At 49.2% G+C, this 27,704-nt stretch overlaps 1 protein-coding gene across 4 annotated transcripts; it reads left to right on the plus strand.

Annotated features, from left to right (window-relative positions):
- Positions 1 to 1,519: 1,519 nt before the first annotated feature.
- Positions 1,520 to 21,459, plus strand: LOC135054786 (oocyte zinc finger protein XlCOF7.1-like). Of its 4 annotated transcripts, none has more exons than XM_063958108.1 (6): positions 1,520 to 1,588; positions 2,867 to 3,357; positions 11,350 to 11,502; positions 12,579 to 12,767; positions 12,847 to 12,967; positions 18,731 to 21,459. In XM_063958108.1, the coding sequence occupies exons 2-6, from the start codon at positions 2,878 to 2,880 to the stop codon at positions 20,605 to 20,607; spliced, it is 2,820 nt and encodes a 939-aa protein (XP_063814178.1). In that variant the 5' UTR covers positions 1,520 to 1,588; positions 2,867 to 2,877; the 3' UTR covers positions 20,608 to 21,459. The 4 variants fall into 4 exon arrangements, with proteins under 4 accessions (XP_063814178.1, XP_063814181.1, XP_063814179.1 ...); XM_063958109.1 differs by having other exon boundaries at positions 1,555 to 1,616; XM_063958110.1 differs by lacking the exon at positions 1,520 to 1,588 and adding an exon at positions 1,751 to 2,442.
- The last annotated feature ends 6,245 nt before the right edge of the window (positions 21,460 to 27,704 follow it).

Raw genomic sequence — 27,704 nt, forward strand, 5'->3', positions numbered from 1 at the left:
GGAGGCACAAACTAAGAGCCGCATTAACATGGTGATTGAATAGCAAAAAGTCGCAATCACGTTTTGTTTTTGCTGCCGGCGACAGTCACGCAGTCAAAGGTCTGTTGCAGATGTGGGGTAATGCTGAGCGTTTATTTTGTACTGGGCATGGGTCAGTCACACTGCGCACACGCTAAATTCGGTTACCAACAGCGGGCGCAGTGAGGATTTGGATGTAGAGTGATTGACACTTTCTTCTGACAAGGGTTCTGAGGAACTGTAGGGTTAATCATATGAGTATGCGACCAATGTGCGTCCGATGGTGGAATCTTTGTACGCAAGCGGAGGATCAGAGCCGCCGTCAGTGGGTGTCTCTATTCAGATTCTGCCGCATTAGCATATTCCCTGCACCTCCGCATCACCCCCTAGTCCTAATCTGTGTGACCCTGCCCACCATTTCAGGTGATTTTATTTAATAGCCACACCCCATTATGCTGTGTGAGGTGATTATGGGGGTAATTCCAAATTGATGGCAGCAGGAATTTTGTTAGCAATTGGGCAAAACCATGTGCACTGCAGGGGAGGTAGATTTAACATGTGCAGAGAGAGTTAGATTTGGGTGGGGTGCGCTCAATCTGCAATCTAATTTGCAGTGTAAAAATAAAGCAGCCAGTATTTACCCTGCACAGAAATAAAATAACCCACCCAAATCTTACTCTCTCTGCACATGTTATATCTGCCTCCCCTGCAGTGCACATGGTTTTGCCCAACTGCTAAGAAAATTCCTGCTGCGATCAACTTGGAATTACCCCCTATATGTAGTATGACTGCACTGTGTGATGTATATTACACATATATATTAGTTACACACCATGGGTCTCATTCAGATCTGGACGCAGCTGCGTGGTCACTCGCAGCGGCCGCATTCAGGTGGTCTGCACGTGCGCACCGGCCATTGTGCGCGACCTTACACATCCCTGAAGGATGCGTACGCAATGTGATTGACAGGCAAGGGCTGAGTTATAGCATTGTAGGGCAATGTCACCATGTGCGGAGATGAACGCAGACCTTGCAGCGTATGCACCAATCTGCGTTCATCTCTGAGTATCCCCCCATGTCAGGCGATGGGAGGCATTTGATATGCCGGCTGTCGGGATCCCAGCGCTCAGCATACCGCCTCCGGGATCCCAACAGCCGGCATAACGACAACTATTCTCCCTCTTGGGGGGTCCACGACACCCCTGGAGGGAGAATAAATAGCGTGGCGCCGGGATCCTGAGCGCCAGCGTAATGTAGTAGACCCCAGGTGATATACTGTATGTATATGGTGATTATATATCTATCTATATATAATATACATACATACATAGATAGATATATTTATATAAATATACATAGATATATAAATAGATATATTATACACCATGTAAGGCGGCTATGTAACTGTACAGTGCCCTATATGAGCAGCAAGCGGTACATTGTGGACTATACTGTGTGAGCTGAGGCCACGCCCTCCACATATTCCAGCTGCAGCAGTGCACCACGTGACCCGGAAGTCAGTGCCGGACGGGCGGCGGGTACCACTACTTGGCTGCAGCCATAGCAACGGGTGAGAGGGTATTGGCGGCCGGGTCACTGTACGTTCCCCCCGGAGACAGCGGTGTAATGAGTAGTTAACCTGTGATACTTACACAGCCGAGGCAGAGAGAGGCCGGACGTAGGGCGGTATTAGGGGAGGGGAATACGCAGGCTGGGATACAGTGATGCACTGCAGGCATAGTTACAGTGATGCTCTGCAAGCAGAGTTGCAGTGGTGGTCTGCAGACAGGGTTGGGATAGTAGGTTGACACTACTTAGCTCGACAGTCAATAGGTCAACCACCATTGGTCGACATAGGAAAAAGGACGACACATTGAAATGTCTGACACGGGACAGGTCCTGTCCCATGTCGACCATTTTCATGTGTCGACCATTTTCCCATGTTGACCATGTTAGTGGTCGACCCTTTGAACTATAACCAGATGGGAGCAGGGAGTATAGAACTCTGGCACCTGGGAGCTGACGCAGAGAAAGGAGGACGGGGCACAAATTATTAAGATATCCTCTTTGGTTGGAGGTTAGGCAATAAAATGGTCTGAGAACAAAGGGGGTCATTCAGATCTGATCGCTCCTGTGCATTTTCGCACAGCGGGCCATGAGATCTGAACTGCGCATACGTATGCACCGCAATGCGCAGGCGCGACTGACGAATACAATGGGGATCGCCAGTCAGCGACGGGATTGTGCGAAGGATCCATTCGCACTGGCGTTCGCAAGGAGATTGACAGGAAGAGGGCATTTGTGGGGGCAACTGACCGCTTTCAGGGAGTGTCCGGAAAAACGCAGGCAGAAACAAGCGTTTGAAGGGAGGGTGTCTGACGTCAAATCCGGTCCCGATCAGCCTGATGTGATTGCAGCGGCTGAGTAAGTCCTGGGCAGTTTGTACAGTCTGCTACACATGCGTTCGCACACTTGCACAGCGAAAATACACTCCCCCTGTAGGCGGCGACTATCTGATCGCAGGGCTGCAAAAATCGCTTCCTAGCGATCAGGTCTGAATGACCCCCCCCCCCAAAGGCTTGTGTTAGAGTGGCACAGGGAGGGGGTGCATACCTAGCTCTTCAGGTAAGAGAGTAGCATGGTATGCCACCCCCTCCTCCTCCGCAAGATCCTCAAATCTTCCATGTAATATCATATTCCCCATGTGGATGCAGAAAAAAATGTTCTGAAATGACACAAGTAACAAAAAAGCATTTATATTAATAAAATAAAATATGCATTCCTTTCCTTTCCACTCTTGAAAGTAAAACCCATCTGTACGTAAGGTGTTTTTTCTTTTTTTCCACAGCCATAGAGAACATGGCGAAATGTCTTGTTGAAGGATGCCGCAATTGCGGAGGAGAGAAGCCAGGTGTAATTATGCACTTGTTCCCGAACAGTCCGGGGAAAATCAAAACCTGGCTGAGGTTCGTGGTGCGGAGCGGACGCGTCATCGGGAACATCGAGGAACTGGCTCAGAACATTTTTAAGGGGAAAACAGAGGACAGGTTACGGATTTGTTCGGAACATTTTACAGAGCAGTCTTACCAGCCAACTGGGCTGCGGAAAGCACTGAAAAAAGGTGCTGTCCCAACGATCTTCCCTCCGCAAAGCCAATCGCGGCCAAGGTTGACGTCGCCAAGTAAGAGAGGGGCACCTTTCAATGAAGCAACACAAGGACATGCAAGTGGAGACAATACAGGCTTGCTTCAGCCTAATCACATGACGTTAGATTCACGCCATTTACAGACTCATCACGGCAGCCCATCACCGCTTCCCAATCATCGTCCGTGTGACCCGGTGAGTGATAGCCATTCTGTCATCGCTGAATGCGGCAGCAGTATTGTAAAGTATGACTGATCCCAAGTACTGTCCAGGGCTCTATGTTGGCTGGTTATGTGGTCTGTACAATACAATATTAGGGCCTATTTCAGGTTGGATCGCAGTGTGTAGGGGGTTGTTAGGTTAAGGCCCCACCCGGAGGGTTAGGTTTAGGCTGTGGGGAGGGGGTAGAGGCACCACTGGCGGGCAGCGCACGCATGGGGGGTTTCTGAGTACCCAGAAACCCCACCTGATGAGCCAAATTCCGTTTTTCAGAGAAGGAGAGAGCTGCGTCTCATCTCATCAGTAAGCTATAGTTGTGGAGAGCTCTTTGCAGAGAATGGGGGTCATTCCGAGTTGATCGCACGTAGCAACTTTTTGCTGCTCGTGCAATCAACTAGACGCCACCCATGGGGGAGTGTATTTTAGCATAGCAGGGCTGTGATCGTTTGTGCAGCCCTGCTATGCTAAAAAAGTTTTGTGCAGAACAAGACCAGCCCTACAGTACTTACCCTGTGTGACAGATCCAGCAATTAAAGGTCCCAGAATTGACGTCAGACAACCGCCCTCCAAACGCCTGGACACGCCTGCGTTCGGATCTCCACGCCCGGAAAACGGTGAGTATCCGCCCCGGAACGCCTCCCAGCTGTCAGTCTTCTAGCGATCACTTTCTTCTGGTCGTTGCCCGGCATTGTGGGCGCTGTGCATGCGCATTTCTGACCCATTCGCACCGCAGCGATGAACCGCTGCGTGTGAACGGGTCGGAATGACCCCCAATATCCGGAGCCTCAGCCACAGCAGCTCCCTCTCCTCACATGCAGCTTTGCCGTGTCCGCCAGTGTCCTCTCAGCATTATATGGGGGTGAGTGCTGGCAGTGACTGGCAGCAGTTCCTTAGTGCTCCTAGTGCTGCTGCCAGTGGGTACATTAACCCTGTAATTCCTAGACCTGGACTGCTGGTGAGAATGTTTTCTTACACTTAAGGTATTACTTGTTCTGCACACCACCATGAAACCTTAACTACTACTCGTTTTAATTATATTTTCTAAATAATGGTTATTGTAATGGTAGCATTGTAATTCGTGATACATACCTGCTTTCAGAGATGTGATATATACTGTAAGTAGCCCATGTGTAAATACACATATATGGAATTGGAAACCCCCCTTCACAAATCATGCGTTTGCCCCTGGGAGGGGGTGGGCGGGTGTTAGGTTTAGGCACTAAGGGGGGAGGGTTTGGCTGTGGGGAACGGGGGGTGGGGGGGGGGGGGCTAGGTTTAGGCACCAACAGCGGGGGGATTTTAGGATCAGGCACTAAGATGGGAGTTAGGGAAGAGAGTAACCTCCCCCGCCGGCATTTACACTATCGGGATGCAAGCATCAGTATTCTGACTGCCAGCAACCCGTCAGCTGGGATATCTGAATCCATCTAGAATACTCCATTAAATAAACATTTTAATAGGAGTACTGTAGAACACAACTACCCGCTCATGCACTGTACAGTAGCTATTTCTCTGACGTCCTAGTGGATGCTGGGAACTCCGTAAGGACCATGGGGAATAGACGGGCTCCGAAGGAGACTGGGCACTCTAAAAGAAAGATTAGGTACTAACTGGTGTGCACTGGCTCCTCCCTCTATGCCCCTCCTCCAGACCTCAGTTAGAATCTGTGCCCGGCCAGAGCTGGGTGCTCCTAGTGGGCTCTCCTGAGCTTGCTAGAAAAGAAAGTATTTGTTAGGTTTTTTTATTTTCAGATCTGCTGGCAACAGACTCACTGCTACGTGGGACTGAGGGGAGAGAAGCAAACCTACCTGCTTGCAGCTAGCTTGTGCTTCTTAGGCTACTGGACACCATTAGCTCCAGAGGGTTCGAACACAGGGCCTGACCTCGATCGTCCGTTCCCGGAGCCGCGCCGCCATCCCCCTTGCAGAACCAGAAGACAGAAGAGAACGACGAAATTGGCGGCAGAAGACTCCTGTCTTCATTAAGGTAGCGCACAGCACTGCAGCTGTGCGCCATTGCTCCCACAGCACACCACACACTGCGGTCACTGGTGGGTGCAGGGCGCTGGGGGGGGGGGGGGGCGCCCTGGGCAGCAATTAGTATACCTTTTTGGCAAACTGCACATAATACAGTTTATAAAACTGTATATGTGCCTAAACCCCCGCCAATAACATTATAGAAAAAGCGGGAGAAGCCCGCCGCTGAGGGGGCGGGGCCTTCTTCCTCAGCACACCAGCTCCATTTTCTCCTCACAGCTCCGCTGGAAGGACGCTCCCCAGGCTCTCCCCTGCAGTATACACTACAACAAGGGTAAAAAAGAGAGGGGGGGCACATAAATTTAGGCGCTAAGGTGATATAAGCAGCTATTGGGAAAAATTCACTTTTGTATTAGTGTTAATCCCTGTTATATAGCGCTCTGGTGTGTGCTGGCATACTCTCTCTCTGTCTCCCCAAAGGACTTCTGTGAGGGTCCTGTCCTCAGTCAGAGCATTCTCTGTGTGTGTGCGGTGTATCGGTACGGCTGTGTCGACATGTTTGATGAGGAGGGTTACGTGGAGGCTGAGCAGGAGCAGATAAGTGTGGTGTCGCCCCCGACGGGGCCGACACCGGAGTGGATGGATATGTGGAAGGTATTAACCGACAGTGTCAACTCCTTACATAAAAGGTTTGATGACGCAGCAGCCCTGGGACAGCCGGCATCTCAGCCCGCGCCTGCCCAGGCGTCTCAGAGACCATCAGGGGCTCATAAACGCCCGCTAGCTCAGATGGCAGACACAGATGTCGACACGGAGTCTGACTCCAGTGTAGATGAGGATGAGACTAATGTACAGTCCACAAGGGCCATCCGATGCATGATTACTGCAATGAAAAATGTATTGCACATTTCTGACATTAACCCGGTTACCACCAAAAAGGGTATTATGTTTGGGGAGAAAAAGCTGCCAATCACTTTTCCCCCATCTGATGAGGTAAATGAATTGTGTGAAGAAGCGTGGTGTTCCCCTGATAAGAAACTAGTGATTTCTAAGAGGTTACTGATGGCGTATCCTTTCCCGGCAACGGATAGGCTACGTTGGGAAACATCCCCTAGGGTGGACAAGGCGCTCACACGCTTATCTAAAAAGGTGGCACTGCCGTCTCAGGATACGGCCGCCCTAAAGGAGCCTGCAGATAGAAAGCAGGAGGCTATTCTGAAGTCTGTATATACACACTCAGGTACTATACTGAGACCTGCAATTGCTTCAGCATGGATGTGTAGTGCTGCAACAGCATGGTCTGATACCCTGTCAGACAACATTGATTCCCTCGACAGGGATACTATTTTGCTAACCATAGAACATATAAAGGACGTCGTCTTATATATGAGGGATGCACAGAGGGACATTTGCCGGCTGGCATCTAGAATAAATGCAATGTCCATTTCTGCCAGGAGAGTATTATGGACTCGGCAGTAGACAGGTGATGCTGATTCTAAAAGGCACATGGAGGTTTTGCCTTATAAGGGTGAGGAATTGTTTGGGGACGGTCTCTCGGACCTCGTATCCACAGCAACAGCTGGGAAGTCGACTTTTTACCTCAGGTTCCCTCACAGCCTAAGAAAGCACCGTATTATCAAGTACAGTCCTTTCGGCCTCAGAAAGGCAAGCGGGTCAGAGGCGCATCCTTTCTGCCCAGAGGCAGGGGTAGAGGAAAGAAGCTGCACCAGACAGCCAGTTCCCAGGAACAAAAATCCTCCCCTGCTTCCACTAAGTCCACCGCATGACGCTGGGGCTCCACAGGTGGAGCCAGGTGCGGTGGGGGCGCGTCTCCGGAACTTCAGCAACCAGTGGGTCCACTCACTGGTGGATCTCTGGGTTGCACAAGTTGTATCTCAGGGATACAAGCTGGAGTTCGAGGCGACTCCCCCTCGCCGTTACCTCAAATCAGCCTTGCCAGCTGCTCCCAGGGAAAGGGAGATAGTACTGGCGGCTATTCACAAGCTGTACCTCCAGCAGGTGATAATCAAGGTTCCCCTCCTTCAATAGGGACGGGGTTACTATTCCACAATGTTTGTGGTACCGAAACCAGACGGTTCGGTGAGACCCATTCTAAATTTGAAATCCTTGAACACTTATATAAGGAAGTTCAGGTTCAAAATGGAATCGCTCAGGGCGGTTATTGCAAGCCTGGAAGAGGGGGATTTTATGGTGTCGCTGGACATCAAGGATGCTTACCTGCATGTCCCCATTTACCCACCTCACCAGGAGTACCTCAGGTTTGTGGTACAGGACTGTCATTACCAATTCCAGACGTTGCCGTTTGGTCTGTCCACGGCACCGAGAGTATTTACCAAGGTAATGGCCGAGATGATGATACTCCTTCGAAAGAAGGGAGTTATAATTATCCCGTACTTGGACGATCTCCTTATAAAGGCGAGGTCCAAGGAGCAGTTGTTAGTCAGCGTAGCACTATCTCGGGAAGTGTTGCAACAGCACGGCTGGATTCTGAATATCCCGAAGTCGCAGCTGATTCCTGTGACGCGTCTGCTGTTCTTGGGCATGATTCTGGACACAGAACAGAAGAAGGTGTTTCTCCCCGGGGAGAAGGCCCAGGAATTGTCATCTCTGGTCAGGGACCTCCTGAAACCAAAACAGGTGTCGGTGCATCAGTGCACGCGGGTCCTGGGAAAGATGGTGGCTTCTTACGAAGCAATTCCCTTCGGCAGATTCCATGCAAGGATCTTTCAGTGGGATCTGTTAGACAAATGGTCCGGATCGCATCTTCAGATGCATCGGTTGATCACCCTGTCCCCGAGGGCCAGGGAGTCTCTGCTGTGGTGGCTGCAGAGTGCTCATCTTCTCGAGGGCCGCAGATTCGGCATACAGGACTGGGTCCTGGTGACCACGGATGCAAGCCTCCGAGGATGGGGGGCAGTCACTCAGGGAAGGAACTTCCAAGGACAGTGGTCAAGTCAGGAGACTTCCCTACACATAAATATTCTGGAACTAAGGGCCATTTACAACGCCCTGAGTCAAGCAGAGCCCCTGCTTCAAAACCGACCAGTGCTGATTCAGTCAGACAACATCACGGCGGTCGCCCATGTAAACCGCCAGGGCGGAACAAGAAGCAGGATGGCGATGGCAGAAACCACAAGGATTCTTCGATGGGCGGAGAATCACGTACTAGCACTGTCAGCAGTGTTCATTCCGGGAGTGGACAACTGGGAAGCAGACTTCCTCAGCAGGCACGACCTCCAACCGGGAGAGTGGGGACTTCATCCAGAAGTCTTCACGATGATTGTAAATCGTTGGGAACGGCCACAGGTGGACATGATGGCGTCCCGCCTCAACAAAAAGCTAAAAAGATATTGCGCCAGGTCAAGGGACCCTCAGGCGATAGCTGTGGACGCCCTAGTGACACCGTGGGTGTACCAGTCGGTTTATGTGTTCCCTCCTCTTCCTCTCATACCCAAGGTACTGAGGATAATAAGAAAGAGAGGAGTAAGACCTATACTCATCGTTCCGGATTGGCCAAGAAGAACTTGGTACCCAGAACTACAAGAAATATCAGAGGACCCATGGCCTCTGTCTCTCTGACAGGACCTGCTTCAGCAGGGGCCCTGTCTATTCCAAGACTTACCGCGGCTGCGTTTGACGGCATGGCAGTTGAACGCCGGATCCTAACGGAAAAGGGCATTCCAGATGAAGTAATTCCTACGCTGATAAAAGCTAGGAAGGATGTGACAGCAAAACATTATCACCGCATATGGCGGAAATATGTTGCTTGGTGTGAGGACAGGAAGGCCCCAACAGAGGACTTCCAGCTGGGTCGATTTCTGCACTTCCTACAGTCAGGGGTGACTATGGGCCTAAAATTGGGGTCCATAAAGGTCCAGATTTCAGCCCTGTATATTTTCTTTCAAAAAGAACTGGCTTCGCTGCCTGAAGTTCAGACGTTTGTTAAGGGAGTGCTGCATATTCAGCCCCCTTTTGTGCCTCCAGTGGCACCTTGGGATCTCAACGTTGTGTTGGATTTCCTAAAATCACATTGGTTTGAGCCACTTAAGACCGTGGAGTTAAAGTATCTCACATGCAGGGACGGTCATGCTGTTGGCCTTGGCCTCAGCTAGGTGTGTGTCAGAATTGGCGGCTTTGTCATGTAAAAGCCCATATCTGATTTTCCATATGGACAGGGCGGAATTGAGGACTCGTCCCCAATTTCTCCCAAAGGTGGTATCAGCGTTTCATTTGAACCAACCTATTGTGGTGCCTGCGGCTACTCGGGACTTGGAGGACTCCAAGTTGCTGGACGTAGTCCGGGCCCTGAAAATTTATGTTTCCAGGACGGCTAGAGTCAGAAAAACTGACTCGCTATTTATCCTGCATGCACCCAACAAGCTGGGTGCTCCTGCTTCAAAGCAGACTATTGCTCGCCGGATCTGTAGCACGATTCAGCTGGCACATTCTGCGGCTGGACTGCCGCATCCTAAATCAGTAAAAGCCCATTCCACAAGGAAGGTGGGCTCTTCTTGGGCGGCTGCCCGAGGGGTCTCGGCTTTACAGCTTTGCAGAGCTGCTACTTGGTCAGGTTCAAACACATTTGCAAAATTCTACAGGTTTGATACCCTGGCTGAGGAGGACCTTGAGTTTGCTCATTCGGTGCTGCAGAGTCATCCGCACTCTCCCGCCCGTTTGGGAGCTTTGGTATAATCCCCATGGTCCTTACGGAGTTCCCAGCATCCACTAGGACGTCAGAGAAAATAAGAATTTACTCACCGGTAATTCTATTTCTCGTAGTCCGTAGTGGATGCTGGGCGCCCGTCCCAAGTGCGGACTCTCTGCAATACATGTATATAGTTATTGCTTAACTTAAGGGTTATTGTTATGAGCCCTCTTTTGAATGAGGCTCAGTTTTTGTTCATACTGTTAACTGGGTATGGTTACCACGAGTTGTACGGTGTGATTGGTGTGGCTGGTATGAGTCTTACCCTGGATTCCAAATCCTTTCCTTGTAATGTCAGCTCTTCCGGGCACAGTTTCCTTTACTGAGGTCTGGAGGAGGGGCATAGAGGGAGGAGCCAGTGCACACCAGATAGTACCTAATCTTTCTTTTAGAGTGCCCAGTCTCCTTCGGAGCCCGTCTATTCCCCATGGTCCTTACGGAGTTCCCAGCATCCACTACGGACTACGAGAAATAGAATTACCGGTGAGTAAATTCTTATTATTGCCGCTATTGCACTAATTAATTATATACAGTCAAATCCCCATTACATATCACACTGACTGTATGTCACTGGGTCAGCTCCCTGATTTTACACCAGAAACAATTACCACATATGCATTGTCTTAAATAAAATTTAGTGGTGTTTTTACACTTTTTGCCTCCTTTCTCATTGTTACGGAATTTTACATCACTTGTCGCCTTGCCCCATACATGGTTGTAGCATTGCGTTATACTGTGTAATGCCGCCCTTTATTACAGATGATTGAAATAAGCTGCACCTGTGTTCCTTGCAAGGGCGTCACTGCCCCTTGTGACACCCAGTGCGTGCAGGCGGGCACGAAACGTGGGGCGTGGCCTTGTGGGAGGGGTGTGGCTTAGCAGAGGAGCGTGGCCTTGCGGGCTGAACTCTCGTTTTCGGCATTCCGGGGGTTCGGGAGGTGCGGGCTGCCCCTCGGGGAGTCCTATGGCTGCAGTGCCGGCTCCCGTCACTCAGCAGGAGCCAGCATTTTGGTGTCACCCCTCGCAGGTGACACCAGGGTGCAGTCCGCACCCCCTGTTATGACGCTGCTGGTTCGTTGCTTATTCTTAATCGCCGTGCCTCCATTTCCATGTTCATTATGGTTGTATGACTTTGCACCCAATATAAATACTAATTCTGTACTAATTAGTGGTATCTTTTGTGAGATTACAATCATTTTTATTTTGTTGTACAAACGTATACCTAAATACAGTGTTCTTGGTTGCCTTTTTATCAATTACTTGCAGGCAAATATATATGTGCCAAGTCTGTCCACTGCATATTTCCAACAAACTACACAAGAAACCAAATTAAATTCTCTTACAAACAAGGAAAGAAAAGAAATTACTCAAAGCATATTAAACATCACCCTGGAGATCATATACTTGCTGACTGGAGAGGTGAGGGGGTCTGTGAGCGTCACAGTGACATCACTCTTATCTCTATTACTGACACAGGGACCTGACTGGGGAGGTGAGGGGGTCTGGGAGTGTCACAGTGACATCACTCTTATCTCTTACTAACACAGGGACCTGACTGGGGAGGTGAGGGGTCTGGGAGCGTCACAGTGACATCACTCTTATCTCTATTACTGACACAGGGACCTGACTGGGGAGGTGAGGGGGTCTGGGAGTGTCACAGTGACATCACTCTTATCTCTTACTAACACAGGGACCTGACTGGGGAGGTGAGGGAGCCTGGCGGTGTCACAGTGACATCACTGTTCTCTCTATTACTAACACAGGGACCTGACTGGGGAGGTGAGGGAGTCTGGGAGTGTCACAGTGACATCACTCTTATCTCTATTACTGACACAGGGACCTGACTGGGGAGGTGAAGGAGTCTGGCGGTGTCACAGTGACATCGCTGTTCTCTCTATTACTAACACAGGGATCTGACTGGGGAGGTGAGGGAGTCTGGGAGTGTCACAGTGACATCACTCTTATCTCTATTACTGACACAGGGACCTGACTGGGGAGGTGAGGGAGTCTGGGAGTGTCACAGTGACATCACTGTTCTCTATATTACTAACACAGGGACCTGACTGGAGAGGTGAGGGAGTCTGGGAGTGTCACAGTGACATCACTCTTATCTCTATTACTGACACAGGGACCTGACTGGGGAGGTGAGGGAGTCTGGGAGTGTCACAGTGACATCACTCTTATCTCTATAACTGACATAGGGACCTGACTGGGGAGGTGAGGGGGTCTGGGAGTGTCACAGTGACATCGCTCTTACCTCTATTACTAACACAGGGACCTGACTGGGGAGGTAAATAGAATTAATATGGAAGATTCTGGAGATGTTATTAGATTGGAACATACCAGATGTTTCAGTTTATAGAAATGCTCAGATATATGGGGATGATTTACATATTAGTGAAGAGGGGTGGATGTTCTTATGTCCAGGAAGAGACCTCTTTGTATGGAAGTTGTCAGTCTCTCTGCACCTTAATACTGAGTCTTTTTATATGTAGGCTTATACTCTTGTCAAGAAGCCTGTCGAGAGTCAGACACCAATCAGCCGTCCCTGTCTGTCACAAGGATTTAGCAGGACCCAGAGCTCCATCATGGTGCCTCCACCTCACTCACTGATACATGACAGAGACAATGATCAGAAGATCCTGGAACTCACCAACAAGATCATTCAGCTGCTGACTGGAGAGGTGACTGCTGGGAATGGGGCATTATACAGTAACACCAGGGGAGGTGTCTGGGTGATGACTGTGTCATTGTGTGTGTCAGGTTCCTATAAGATGTGAGGATGTCACTGTCCATTTCTCCATGGATGAGTGGGAATATATAGAAGGACACAAGGATCTGTACAAGGACATGATGGAAAATCAGGAGACACTCTCATCACCGGGTAAGTGGACATTAATAATGTTCATGTTTGCTGTAAGAGGTCACCAAATCCAGTATTTAACTGCCTTTCTCTGACGTCCTAGTGGATGCTGGGACTCCGTAAGGACCATGGGGAATAGCGGCTCCGCAGGAGACAGGGCACAAAATAAAAGCTTAAGGATCAGGTGGTGTGCACTGGCTCCTCCCCCTATGACCCTCCTCCAAGCCTCAGTTAGATTTTTGTGCCCGGCCGAGAAGGGTGCAATCTAGGTGGCTCTCCTGAGCTGCTTAGAATAAAAGTTTAGTTTAGGTTTTTTTATTTTCAGTGAGTCCTGCTGGCAACAGGCTCACTGCATCGTGGGACTAAGGGGAGAAGAAACGGACTCACCTGAGTGCAGAGTGGATCGGGTTTCTTAGGCTACTGGACATTAGCTCCAGAGGGACGATCACAGGTTCAGCCTGGATGGGTCACCGGAGCCGCGCCGCCGTCCCCCTTACAGAGCCAGAAGAGACGAAGAGGTCCGGTGAAATCGGCGGCAGAAGACATCCTGTCTTCAGTCTAAGGTAGCGCACAGCACCGCAGCTGTGCGCCATTGCTCTCAGCACACTTCACACTCCGGTCACTGAGGGTGCAGGGCGCTGGGGGGGAGCGCCCTGAGACGCAATATAACAGTATATGCCTTAGGTGGCAAAAAGAATACATCACATATAGCTCCTGGGCTATATGGATGTATTTTAATCCCCTGCCATTTTTACACAAAAAAGCGGGAGATAAGGACGTCGTGAAGGGGCGGAGCCTATCTCCTCAGCACACAAGCGCCATTTTCCCTCACAGCTCCGCTGGAAGGACGGCTCCCTGACTCTCCCCTGCAGTCCTGCTTCAGAATCAGGGTAAAAAAGAGAAGGGGGGGCATTTTTGGCAGCAAATAACGATAATAACAGCAGCTATAAGGGAATAACACTTATATAAGGTTATCCCTGTATATATATATATAGCGCTGGGTGTGTGCTGGCAGACTCTCCCTCTGTCTCTCCAAAGGGCTAAGTGGGGTCCTGTCCTCTATCAGAGCATTCCCGGTGTGTGTGCTGTGTGTCGGTACGCGTGTGTCGACATGTATGAGGAGGAAAATGATGTGGAGGCGGAGCAGTTGCCTGTGTTGGTGATGTCACCCCCTAGGGAGTCGACACCTGACTGGATGATTGTATTTAAACAATTAAGTGATAATGTCAGCAATTTGCAAAAAACTGTTGACGACATGAGACAGCCGGCAAATCAATTAGTGCCTGTCCAGGCGTCTCAGACACCGTCAGGGGCGCTTAAACGCCCGTTACCTCAGTGGGTCGACACAGACCCTGACACGGATACTGAGTCTAGTGTCGACGGTGACGAGACAAACGTGATGTCCAGTAGGGCCACACGTTACATGATCACGGCAATGAAAGAGGCATTGAACCTTTCTGACACTACAAGTACCACAAAGAAGGGTATTATGTGGGGTGAGAAAGGGGAAATAAATGAGGTGTGTGAAAAAGCGTGGGTTTCCCCCGATAAAAAACAGCTAATTTCTAAAAAATTATTAGCATTATATCCCTTCCCGCCAGAGGTTAGGGCGCGTTGGGAAACACCCCCTAGGGTAGATAAGGCGCTCACACGTTTATCTAAACAAGTAGCGTTACCGTCTCCTGATACGGCCACCCTCAAAGAACCAGCTGATAGAAGGCTGGAAAATATCCTAAAAAGTATATACACACATACTGGTGTTATACTGCGACCAGCAATCGCCTCAGCCTGGATGTGCAGTGCTGGAGTCGCATGGTCGGATTCCCTGACTGAGAATATTGATACCCTGGATAGGGACAATATTTTGTTAACTATAGAACATTTAAAGGATGCATTACTATATATGCGTGATGCACAGAGGGATATTTGCACCCTGGCATCAAGAGTAAGTGCTATGTCCATCTCTGCCAGAAGAGCGTTATGGACGCGACAGTGGTCAGGGGATGCGGATTCCAAACGGCACATGGAAGTATTGCCGTATAAAGGGGAGGAGTTATTTGGGGCTGGTCTATCGGACCTGGTGGCCACGGCAACGGCTGGAAAATCCACCTTTTTACCCCAGGTCACTCCACATCAGCAGAAAAAGACACCGTCTTTTCAAACTCAGTCCTTTCGTTCCCATAAGTACAAGCGAGCAAAAGGCCACTCTTTTCTGCCCCGGGGCAGAGGAAGAGGAAAAAGACTGCACCATGCAGCCGCTTCACAGGAGCAGAAGCCCTTCCCTGCTTCTGCCAAGTCTTCAGCATGACGCTGGAGCTTTACAAGCAGACTCAGATATGGTGGGGGCCCGTCTCAAGAATTTCAACGCGCAGTGGGCTCACTCGCAAGTGGATCCCTGGATTCTACAGGTAGTATCGCAAGGGTACAAACTGGAATTCGAGGCGTTTCCCCCTCGTCGGTTCCTGAAGTCTGCTTTACCAAAGTCTCCCTCCGACAGGGAGGCAGTTTTGGAAGCCATTCACAAGCTGTATTCCCAGCAGGTGATAATCAAGGTACCCCTCCTGCAACAAGGAAAGGGGTATTATTCCACGCTGTTTGTGGTACCGAAGCCGGACGGCTCGGTGAGACCAATTTTAAATCTGAAATCCTTGAACACTTACATAAAAAGGTTCAAATTCAAGATGGAGTCACTCAGAGCAGTGATAGCGAACCTGGAAGAAGGGGACTATATGGTGTCTCTGGACATCAAAGATGCTTATCTCCACGTCCCAATATACCCTTCTCACCAAGGGTACCTCAGGTTTGTAGTACAAAACTGTCATTATCAGTTTCAGACGCTGCCGTTTGGATTGTCCACGGCACCTCGGGTCTTTACCAAGGTAATGGCCGAAATGATGATTCTTCTACGAAGAAAGGGCATTTTAATTATCCCTTACTTGGACGATCTCCTGATAAGGGCAAGATCCAGGGAACAGTTAGAAGTCGGAGTAGCACTATCTCAGGTAGTGTTACGTCAGCACGGGTGGATTCTAAATATTCCAAAATCGCAGCTGATTCCAACGACACGTCTACTGTTCCTAGGAATGATTCTGGACACAGTCCAGAAGAAGGTGTTTCTCCCGGAGGAGGCGGCCAGGGAGTTATCCGAGCTAGTCAGGAACCTCCTAAAACCAGGCCAGGTCCTGGGAAAAATGGTGGCTTCTTACGAAGCCATTCCATTCGGAAGATTCCATGCAAGAACATTTCAGTGGGATTTACTGGACAAATGGTCCGGATCGCATCTGCAGATGCATCAGCGGATAACCCTGTCGCCAAGGACAAGGGTGTCTCTCCTGTGGTGGCTGCAGAGTGCTCATCTACTAGAGGGCCGCAGATTTGGCATTCAGGATTGGATCCTGGTAACCACGGATGCCAGCCTGAGAGGCTGGGGAGCAGTCACACAGGGAAGGAATTTCCAGGGCTTGTGGTCAAGCATGGAAACATCTCTTCATATAAACATTCTGGAACTAAGGGCCATTTACAATGCCCTAAGTCAAGCAAAACCTCTGCTTCAGGGTCAGGCGGTGTTTATCCAATCGGACAACATCACGTCAGTCGCCCACGTAAACAGACAGGGCGGCACGAGAAGCAGGAGGGCAATGGCAGAAGCTGCAAGGATTCTTCGCTGGGCGGAAAATCATGTGATAGCACTGTCAGCAGTGTTCATTCCGGGAGTGGACAACTGGGAAGCAGACTTCCTCAGCAGACACGACCTTCACCCGGGAGAGTGGGGACTTCACCCAGAAGTCTTCCACCTGATTGTAAACCGTTGGGAAAAACCAAAGGTGGACATGATGGCGTCACGTCTAAACAAAAAACTGGACAGATATTGCGCCAGGTCAAGGGACCCTCAGGCAATAGCAGTGGACGCTCTGGTAACGCCGTGGGTGTACCAGTCAGTGTATGTGTTCCCTCCTCTGCCTCTCATACCAAAAGTACTGAGAATCATAAGAAGGAGAGGAGTAAGAACTATACTCGTGGTCCCGGATTGGCCAAGAAGGACTTGGTACCCGGAACTTCAAGAGATGCTCACGGACGAACCGTGGCCTCTACCTCTAAGACAGGACCTGCTACTGCAGGGGCCTTGTCTGTTTCAAGACTTACCGCGGCTGCGTTTGACGGCATGGCGGTTGAACGCCGGATCCTGAGGGAAAAAGGCATTCCAGAAGAAGTCATTCCTACTCTGGTCAAAGCCAGGAAGGACGTAACCGCAAAACATTATCACCGCATTTGGCGTAAATATGTTGCGTGGTGTGAGGCCAAGAGGGCCCCTACAGAGGAATTTCAACTGGGTCGTTTCCTTCATTTCCTGCAAACAGGACTGTCTATGGGCCTAAAATTAGGGTCCATTAAGGTTCAAATTTCGGCCCTGTCGATTTTCTTCCAAAAAGAACTGGCTTCAGTACCTGAAGTTCAGACATTTGTAAAAGGGGTGCTGCACATACAGCCTCCTTTTGTGCCTCCAGTGGCACCTTGGGATCTCAATGTGGTGTTGAGTTTTCTAAAGTCACATTGGTTTGAACCACTTTCCACTGTGGACTTAAAATATCTCACATGGAAGGTGTCGATGCTGTTAGCCTTGGCTTCAGCCAGGCGTGTGTCAGAATTGGCGGCTTTATCATATAAAAGCCCTTACTTAATTTTTCATTCTGACAGGGCGGAATTGAGGACTCGTCCTCAATTTCTACCTAAGGTGGTTTCTGCATTTCACATGAACCGACCTATTGTGGTACCTGCGGCTACCAGGGACTTAGAGGACTCTAAGTTGCTTGACGTTGTCAGGGCCTTGAAAATATATGTTTCCAGGACGGCTGGAGTCAGAAAATCTGACTCGCTGTTTATCCTGTATGCACCCAACAAACTGGGTGCTCCTGCTTCTAAGCAGACGATTGCGCGTTGGATTTGTAATACAATTCAGCTTGCACATTCTGTGGCAGGATTGCCACAGCCAAAATCAGTAAAAGCCCATTCCACAAGGAAAGTGGCTCATCTTGGGCGGCTGCCCGAGGGGTCTCGGCCTTACAACTTTGCCGAGCAGCTACTTGGTCAGGGGCAAACACGTTTGCTAAATTCTACAAATTTGATACCCTGGCTGAGGAGGACCTGGAGTTCTCTCATTCGGTGCTGCAGAGTCATCCGCACTCTCCCGCCCGTTTGGGAGCTTTGGTATAATCCCCATGGTCCTTACGGAGTCCCAGCATCCACTAGGACGTCAGAGAAAATAAGATTTTACTTACCGATAAATCTATTTCTCATAGTCCGTAGTGGATGCTGGGCGCCCATCCCTAGTGCGGATTGTCTGCAATACTTGTATATAGTTATTGTTACAAAAATTCGGGTTATTATTGTTGTGAGCCATCTTTTCAGAGGCTCCCTTGCGTTTATCATACTGTTAACTGGGTTCAGATCACAAGTTGTACGGTGTGATTGGTGTGGCTGGTATGAGTCTTACCCGGGATTCAATATCCTTCCTTATTATGTACGCTCGTCCGGGCACAGTATCCTAACTGAGGCTTGGAGGAGGGTCATAGGGGGAGGAGCCAGTGCACACCACCTGATCCTTAAGCTTTTATTTTGTGCCCTGTCTCCTGCGGAGCCGCTATTCCCCATGGTCCTTACGGAGTCCCAGCATCCACTACGGACTATGAGAAATAGATTTATCGGTAAGTAAAATCTTATTTTTTGAATGCAAGTAGTATGTACATTTGTTACTGAAATTTAATTATGTTTATATATTCTTTTTAGATGTTCCGATAAATTATGAAGCTGAATACACATCTACTCATATTAAGGAGGAACCAGTCTCATGTGATGGAGGAGACCTCACACACACTGACATGTATACACCCACAGATACAGTTTCATACGAGTGTGGAAAGATCACTGCTGCTGATACATCCACAGATTATACAGAGACGAAATGTTCATCTAATGAAGCGGTACATGCACAATACTTGTATAAACGTGAGCAGATATGCCAAAAATATCCATTATTATACAAAGGAAATATAGACGCAGACGTCTATGCACTGATCAAACATGCACATACAAAATATTCATTTACTCGAATTGAGGAGGATTTCACATCAAATGAAGACACATCTACTCATATTAACAAGGAATCGGTCTCACATGATGGAGAGGACACAGACACTGACATGTATACACCCACAGATCATACACAGTATACATCTACTCATAGTAAGGAGGAACCTGTCTCATGTGATGGAGGAGACCTCACAGACACTGACATGTATACACCCACAGATCATACACAGTATACATCTACTCACATTAAGGAGGAACCAGTCTCATGTGATGGAGGAGACCTCACAGACACTGGCATGTATACACCCACAGGTCATACACAGTATACATCTACTCATAGTAAGGAGGAACCAGTCTCATGTGATGGAGGAGACCTCACACACACTGACGTGTATACACCCACGAGTCATACACAGTATACATCTTCTCATATTAAGGAGGAGCCTGTCTCATGTGATGGAGACCTACAAGTCACTAAGAATTATACTCCCACAGGTCATACACAGTATACATCTACTCATATCAAGGAGGAACCAGACCATTGTGATGGAGGAAACCTCGCAGACACTGACCTGTATACACCCACAGGTCATACACAGTATACATCTACTCATATTAAGGAGGAACCAGACCATTGTGAGGGAGGAGACCTCACAGACACTGACAATTATACACCCACAGGTCATACACAGTATACATCTACTCATACTAAGGAGGAACCTGTCTCATGTGATAGAGGAGACCTCACACACAGTGACAATTATACACCCACAGGTCATACACAATGTACAGTCTCATATGAGTGTGGAAAGATCACTGCTGCTGATACATCCACAGATTGTACGGAGACAAAATGTTCATCTAATGAAGCGGAACACGCACAAAAACTGTATAAACGTGAGCAGATATGCCAAAAATATCCATTATTATATAAAGGAAATATAGACGCAGACGTCTATGCACTGATCAAACATGCACATACAAAATATTCATTTACTCGAATTGAGGGTTTCACAGCAAATGAAGATGAGCGTGTTCCCTACACTGACATGTATACCCCAACTGATCACCCACTGTGTACACCTCATACTACAGAGGAATCCGTCTCGTGTGGTGGAGGAAATATCACAAGCGCCAACACGTATACACACATGGATCATTCTCAGTATACAGCTACCCACCACATAACGAAGGAGTCCATCCCTCCTACAGCAGCGAAATTGCCAAGGGCCAGTAGTCGCTTAGATTTTAAATGTCCTGAGTGCTCGGAACGGTTTGCGCATAGGGTGGGCTTCGCCGATCACCGGAGAAGCCACAGAAGGGAGAAGTTGACGTGTCCTGATTGTGGGAAATTATTTTCAAACAGATCCAGTCTCTTAAATCACCTCACCAGCCATACAGGAGAGAAGCCGCATGTGTGTCCCACGTGCGGTAAATGTTTCGCCAGGAAAAGCAATCTGATGACCCATCGGAGGATTCACACCGGTGATACCTCCTGTAAGTGCCTGGAGTGCGGGAGAAGTTTCCTGAATGAGGCAGACCTTGCGAAGCATCAGATTGTCCATGAGAACTAAACTAGCCATTGGCTCTCAGTCTAGGTAAATATTTTTAATAAAAATTCATGGCAAGTAAGAATTGCGAATATCCTCCCATGGAAGAAGCCATCTATACCGATATGTGAAAAAACGCTCTGCCAGTTATATTTTCTGTCACTCAGTAGAGGTCCATCCACTCCACTTGACCTGATGGTCAAGAGCATGCCAGAATTAACATTTTCTTACTGAGTGTGCGATAAATACAGCCTTGGATTATAAGAGAACAATGTAGAGTCTACGGGGGTCATTCCGAGTTGATCGTGGCCATGCTAAATTTAGCACAACCACGATCATCTTCCCTGACATGCGGGGGGACGCCCAGCACAGGGCTAGTCCGTCCCTCATGCCAGTCCGCCCCCCCCCCAGCACAAGTACAAAAGCATCGCACAGCTGCGATGCTTTTGTACTTGTGGAGTAACTTCCGGCCAGCGCAGCTCCTGTGGCTGGCTGGGAGTTGATCGGCGCTGCCCCCGGTCGCAGCGGCTGCGTGTGATGTCACGCGGCCCGCCCCCCGCATGGTCCGGCCACGCCTGCATTGGCCGGACCGAGCCCCCATAACGACGGCCAAACGCCGCCGTGCCGCCCAGTGACCGCCTCTGCCTGTCATTCAGGCAGAGGCGGTCGCTGGGGAACGACGGCCTTCGGCCATCCAGCATGCGCCGGCGCATGCTGCAGTTCCGATACGATCGCTGCGCTGCGATAAACTGCAGCAAGCGATCGGGTCGGAATGAACCCCTAAATTAGGATTAGCCTCTATGTTGTCCATTACAATTTAATTTGAATGTCCTTTCATATTGAAAATGTTGATATCTTTAATAAAGATCGTTACTCGCCTCCTGAATATTGTTTGGTGCCTGTCTGTGCTAAAATTGTAAAGATAATTTTGGTAATTTTGGATGTTTAATTTTGTCAACCACTATTGATACTGCCCTCTGATTGGGTGCCCGAGGCCACGTAGTCAGGTGGTGCAGGCAGCTGACTCTTCCTGAAGGCCGGCCGGGGAAGAGACTCTATAGCAGTTCGCAAATAAAGCATTGTGCGTATATGCAGTGCTCAAAAAAATAAAGGTAACACTTAAACAACACAATGTAACTCCAAGTCAATCACACTTCTGTGAAATCAAACTGTCCACTTAGGAAGCAACACTGATTGACAATCAATTTCACATGCTGTTGTGCAAATGGAATAGACACCAGGTGGAAATTATAGGCAATTAGCAAGACACCCCAATAAAGGAGTTGTTCTGCAGGTGGTGACCACATCTCAGCTCCTATGCTTTCTGGCTGATGTTTTGGTCACTTTTGAAAGCTGGCGGTGCTTTCACTCTAGTGGTAGCATGAGACGGAGTCTACAACCCACACAAGTGGCTCAGGTAGTGCAGCTCATCCAGGATGGCACATCAATGCGAGCTGTGGCAAGAAGGTTTGCTGTGTCTGTCAGCGTAGTGTCCAGAGCATGGAGACGCTACCAGGAGACAGGCCAGTACATCAGGAGATGTGGAGGAGGCCGTAGGAGGGCAACAACCCAGCAGCAGGACCGCTACCTCCGCCTTTGTGCAAGGAGGAACAGGAGGAGCACTGCCAGAGCCCTGCAAAATGACCTCCAGCAAGCCACAAATGTGCATGCGTCTACTCAAATGATCAGAAACAGACTCCATGAGGGTGGTACGAGGGCCCAACGTCCACAGGTGGGGGTTCTGCTTACAGCCCAAAACCGTGCAGGACGTTTGGCATTTGCCAGAGAACACCAAGATTGGCAAATTCGCCACTGGCGCCCTGTGCTCTTCACAGATGAAAACAGGTTCTCACTGAGCACATGTGACAGACGTGACAGAGTCTGGAGACGCCAAGGAGAATGTTCTGCTGCCTGCAACATCCTCCAGCATGACCGGTTTGGCAGTGGGTCAGTAATGGTGTGGGGTGGCATTTCTTTGGGGGGCCGCACAGCCCTCCATGTGCTCGCCAGAGGTAGCCTGACTGCCATTAGGTACCGAGATGAGATCCTCAGACCCCTTGTGAGACCATATGCTGGTGCGGTTGGCCCTGGGTTCCTCCTAATGCAAGACAATGCTAGACCACATGTGGCTGGAGTGTGTCAGCAGTTCCTGCAAGATGAAGGCATTGATGCTATGGACTGGCCCGCCCGTTCCCCAGACCTGAATCCAATTGAGCACATCTGGGGCATCATGTCTCGCTCCATCCACCAACGCCACGTTGCACCACAGACTGTGCAGGAGTTGGCGGATGCTTTAGTCCAGGTCTGGGAGGAGATCCCTCAGGAGACCATCCGCCACCTCATCAGGAGCATGCCAGGCGTTGTAGGGAGGTCATACAGGCACATCGAGGCCACACACACTACTGAGCCTCATTTTGACTTGTTTTAAGGACATTACATCAAAGTTGGATCAGCCTATAGTGTGTTTTTTTCCACTTTAATTTTGAGTGTGACTCCAAATCTAGACCTCCATGGGTTAATAAATTTGATTTCCATTGATAATTTTTGTGTGATTTTGTTGTCAGCACATTCAACTATGTAAAGAACAAAGTATTTAATAAGAATATTTAATTCATTCAGATCTAGGATGTGTTGTTTAAGTGTTCCCTTTATTTTTTTGAGCAGTGTATAAATAATCAGAAGGTATAGATCTGTATATGTGTGTGGTTCAGTGGTATGATGTGTCTGAATTTTTCTTTAACGAATTAACTTAACATTTGTAGATCATGTTAAAGATGAAGCTGAAACCTGCTTAACACTCAGCCCACACATAGATCTGCACAGGCATGTGAGACACTATTTTATACCCCTTTCTCATACGTCCTAGAGGATGCTGGGGACGACATCAAGACCATGGGGTATAGACGGGATCCGCAGGAGACATGGGCACTCCAAAGACTTTTCATTGGGTGTGAACTGGCTCCTCCCTCTATGCCCCTCCTCCAGACCTCAGTTTTAGAAATGTGCCCAGGTCGACTGGATGCACTCTGAGGAGCTCTACTGAGTTTCTCTGAAAAGACTTATGTTAGGTTTTTTATTTTCAGGGAGATCTGCTGGCATCAGACTCTCTGCTTCGTGGGACAGAGGGGGCAGAAGCAGAACCAACTTCCTCAGAGTTTCATGGCTCTGTTTCTGGCTGACAGGACACCATTAGCTCCTGAAGGGAAATGAACGCTAGCCGTGTCTAGATGCTCACTCCCACAGCACGCCGTCACCCCCCTCACAGAGCCAGAAGTCAGAAGACAGGTGAGTATGAGAAGAATGATCTTCAATCAAGTAAGTGACGGCTGAGGTGCGGCGCGGCTGACGGGAGCGCAGCGCGCCATTGCTGCCCACACACACTGGCACGGCAGGGCGCGGGGAGGGGGCGCCCTGGGCAGCAAGAAAAATACCTCAAACTGACTAAAAGGGGGCATAAGATGCCGCTGGCACAGCCATACCCCCGCCAGTATAAATATTGTCATGGATACTGAGGGGCGGAGCTTCTTCCTCAGGCAGCCAGCACACTACTGAGCACCATTTTCTCTCCTTAGGCTGCAGAGAACACGCTGGTCCTCTCCTCCACTTCTGACAAGTACAGGGTGCTATAAAGGGGGGGCACAAAGCGATTGTGGTGCATTTGATATTGCTATTTAAAAGCGCTTTTGGGCTGCGGACATACTGTGTTCACAGGCAATACTGGCACTGGGTTTGTGAACTGGCTGCTCCTATCCTGTGTCCCTCTGACAGATTTTACTGTGGGTCTGTCCCCAAAATAAGTCCCAGTGTGCCTGTGAGGAAGCCATTTTAGGGACACAGAGTTGTAATGTGGTGGCGCTACCGGCACACCAAGAGCCTGCATGGGTGAAAGAGCTACGTGACAGTATGCATCTGATTAACCGTAGATTAGATAAGTCTGAATCTAAGGCTGCTGTTATTCCTTATGTGGGCGGCCCCTCTGGGTCACATAAGAGACCATTTGCAAATGTTGTAAACACTGATACCGACACGGATTCTGATTCTTGTGTCGACAATAGTGAATCCAGAGAGATAGATCATAAATTGGCAAAAAGTATACAATATATGATTGTGGCTATAAGGGACGTGTTCAAGGTTACAGAAAGCACTCCTGTACCTCAGGAGAAGGCTTATTTATGTAAGGAAAAGAAAGTCACGTTCCCTCCTTCACACAAACTAAATGCTCTGTTTGAAGGGATGTGGGTGAATACTGCTAAAAAATTTCGTATTCCCAAAAGGATTCACATAGGTTATCCTTTCCCGGTTGAAGACAGGAAAAAATGGAAGTCACCCCCTGTGTTAGACAGTGCACTTTCTAGGTCGACAAAGAAGGTAATTCTCCCTGCTCCTGGCACGGCTTCTCTTAAAGAGCCGGCAGACCGCAAAATGGAAACGACATTGAAATCCATTTATGTTACCAATGGTACACTGCTCAGTCCCACGATTGCCTGCGCATGGGTGAGTCACGCTATTGAAAAATGGTCAGAAAGCGTGTCATCAGAAATTGACACGATTGATAAAGATGAGATACTCCTTAAGTTAGGGAATATCAAGGACGCTGCCGCCTACATGCTGGAAGCAATGAAGGATATTCGACTCTTGAGTTCACAAGCCGCTACCATGGCAGTATCGGCTAGGCGGGCGTTATGGATTCACCAGTGGAACGCGGATGCAGATTCCAAAAGAAACATGGAGGCTCTCCCATATAAAGGTGAGGCCTTATTTGGCGATGGCCTGGATGCGTTAGTCTCAGCGGCTACCGCAGGTAAGTCAACATTTTTGCCCTCTGCGACTGCACCGGCAAAAAGACCTATCACTCGCAAATACAGTCCTTTCGGCCCCATAAATACAAAAAGGCGAGAGGTTCCCCCTTCTTTGCAGGTAGGGGAAGGGGAAAGAAGCCCACACCAGCTCCAGGTTCCCAAGAGCAGAAGTCTACCCCTAATTCTGCCAAATCCCCAGCATGACGCTGGAACTCCCTTGCTGGAGGCCGCTCGGGTGGGGGCACGTCTCAAACTCTTCAGCCAGGATTGGATTCTGTCTGGCCTGGATCCCTGGGTGTTGCAAATAGTATCCCAGGGATACAAACTAGAGTTTCAAGACGTTCCCCCATGCCGATTTTTCAAATCGACCTTGCCAGCTTCTCCGCCAGAGAGAGAAGCAGTAACAGCGGCAATCCAAAAATTATGTCAAGACCAGGTTATAGTCCTGGTACCGTTGTCACAACAAGGGCGGGGTTTTTATTCAAGCCTCTTTGTTGTTCCGAAGCCGGACGGCTCGGTCAGACCGATCATAAATCTGAAAGTTCTGAATTTTGTCCTGAAAAGGTTCAAGATGGAATCACTTCGGGCGGTGATTGCCAGTCTGGAGGAGGGGGACTACTTAGTGTCGGTGGACATAAAGGATGCTTACCTGCATGTTCCCATTTATCCTCCTCACCAGGCTTATCTGAGAATCGCGGTTCAGGATTGCCATTACCAATTCCAGACGTTACCTTTTGGTCTCTCCACGGCGCCGAGGGTATTCACCAAGGTGATGGCGGAGATGATGGTCCTCCTTCGTCAGAAAGGAGTCAATATAATCCCTTATCTGGACGACCTTCTGATAAAGGCGAGATCCAGGGAGCAGTTATTACAAAACATATCCCTCTCCCTCTCAATACTCCAACAACACGGGTGGATCATAAATTACCCAAAGTCACAGTTGGAACCGACGACAAGGTTGTCTTTCCTCGGGATGATTCTGGACACAGAAGTTCAGAGAGTATTTCTTCCGCTGGAAAAGGCTCTGGAAATCCAGAAAATGGTAAAACAGATATTGAAACCATCAAGTGTGTCGATCCATCAGTGCATTCGGTTGTTGGGGAAGATGGTGGCGGCCTACGAGGCCATACAGTTTGGCAGGTTCCATGCCAGAATATTCCAGTGGGACCTGTTGGACAAGTGGTCGGGGTCACACCTACACATGCACAGAAAGATAATCCTGTCGTCAAAAAACAGGATTTCACTACTGTGGTGGTTGCACAGCTCTCTCCTGCTAGAGGGACGCAGGTTCGGGATTGAGGACTGGGTCCTAGTAACCACGGATGCAAGTCTCCGAGGCTGGGGAGCAGTCTCTCAGGGAGAAAACTTCCAGGGATGTTGGTCACAACAGGAAGCCTGCCTTCACATAAACGTTCTGGAGCTAAGAGCCATTTACAACGGCCTTCAACAAGCGGTACATCTTCTTCAATACCGTCATGTGCAGATGCAGGCGGACAATGTAACAGCAGTCGCATACATAAACAGGCAGGGCGGAACGAAAAGCAGAGCGGCAATGGCAGAGGCGACAAAAATCCTCCGCTGGGCAGAAAAACATCTACACAGCTCTGTCGGCAGTATTCATTCCGGGAGTAGACAACTCTCCCGGATCTCCATCCAGGAGAGTGGGGCCTCCACCAAGAAGTCTTCGCAGAGGTGACAAGTCTTTGGGGAGTTCCTCAAATAGACATGATGGCATCTCGTCTCAACAAGAAGCTTCAGAGATACTGTTCCAAGTCGAGAGACCCTCAAGCAGTAGCAGTGGATGCACTCTTGACCCAGTGGGTGTTTCCGTCAGTGTGTGTTTTCCCTCCACTTCCGCTGATCCCAAAAGTACTCAGGATCATAAGAAAGACAAGGGTTCGAGCAATCTTCATTGCCCCAGACTGGCCAAGAAGGGCTTGGTACCCAGATCTTCAGCAGTTACTCATAGGAGATCCTCGGCCTCTTCCTCCTCGGGAGGACCTGCTGCAGCAGGGGCCGTGTGTGTACCAAGACTTACAGAGGCTACGTTTGACGGCATGGCTGTTGAGCGCCGTATCCTAGCCAGGAAGGGTATTCCTAAGGAGGTCATCCCCACCCTTATTCAGGCCAGAAAGGGAGTAACGTCAAAACATTACCACCGTATTTGGAGAAGATATGTGTCTTGGTGTGAATCGAAGAAAGCTCCTATGGAAGAGTTTCACTTAGGACGTTTTCTCCATTTTTTGCAGGATGGTGTGGAGGCGGGCCTCCGATAGGGATCAGTCAAGTTCCAGATTTTGGCCTTGTCAGTGTTCTTCCAAA

The sequence above is a fragment of the Pseudophryne corroboree genome, chromosome 3 (assembly GCF_028390025.1).
Source record: "Pseudophryne corroboree isolate aPseCor3 chromosome 3, aPseCor3.hap2, whole genome shotgun sequence".
NCBI classification, from domain to species: Eukaryota; Metazoa; Chordata; class Amphibia; order Anura; family Myobatrachidae; genus Pseudophryne; species Pseudophryne corroboree.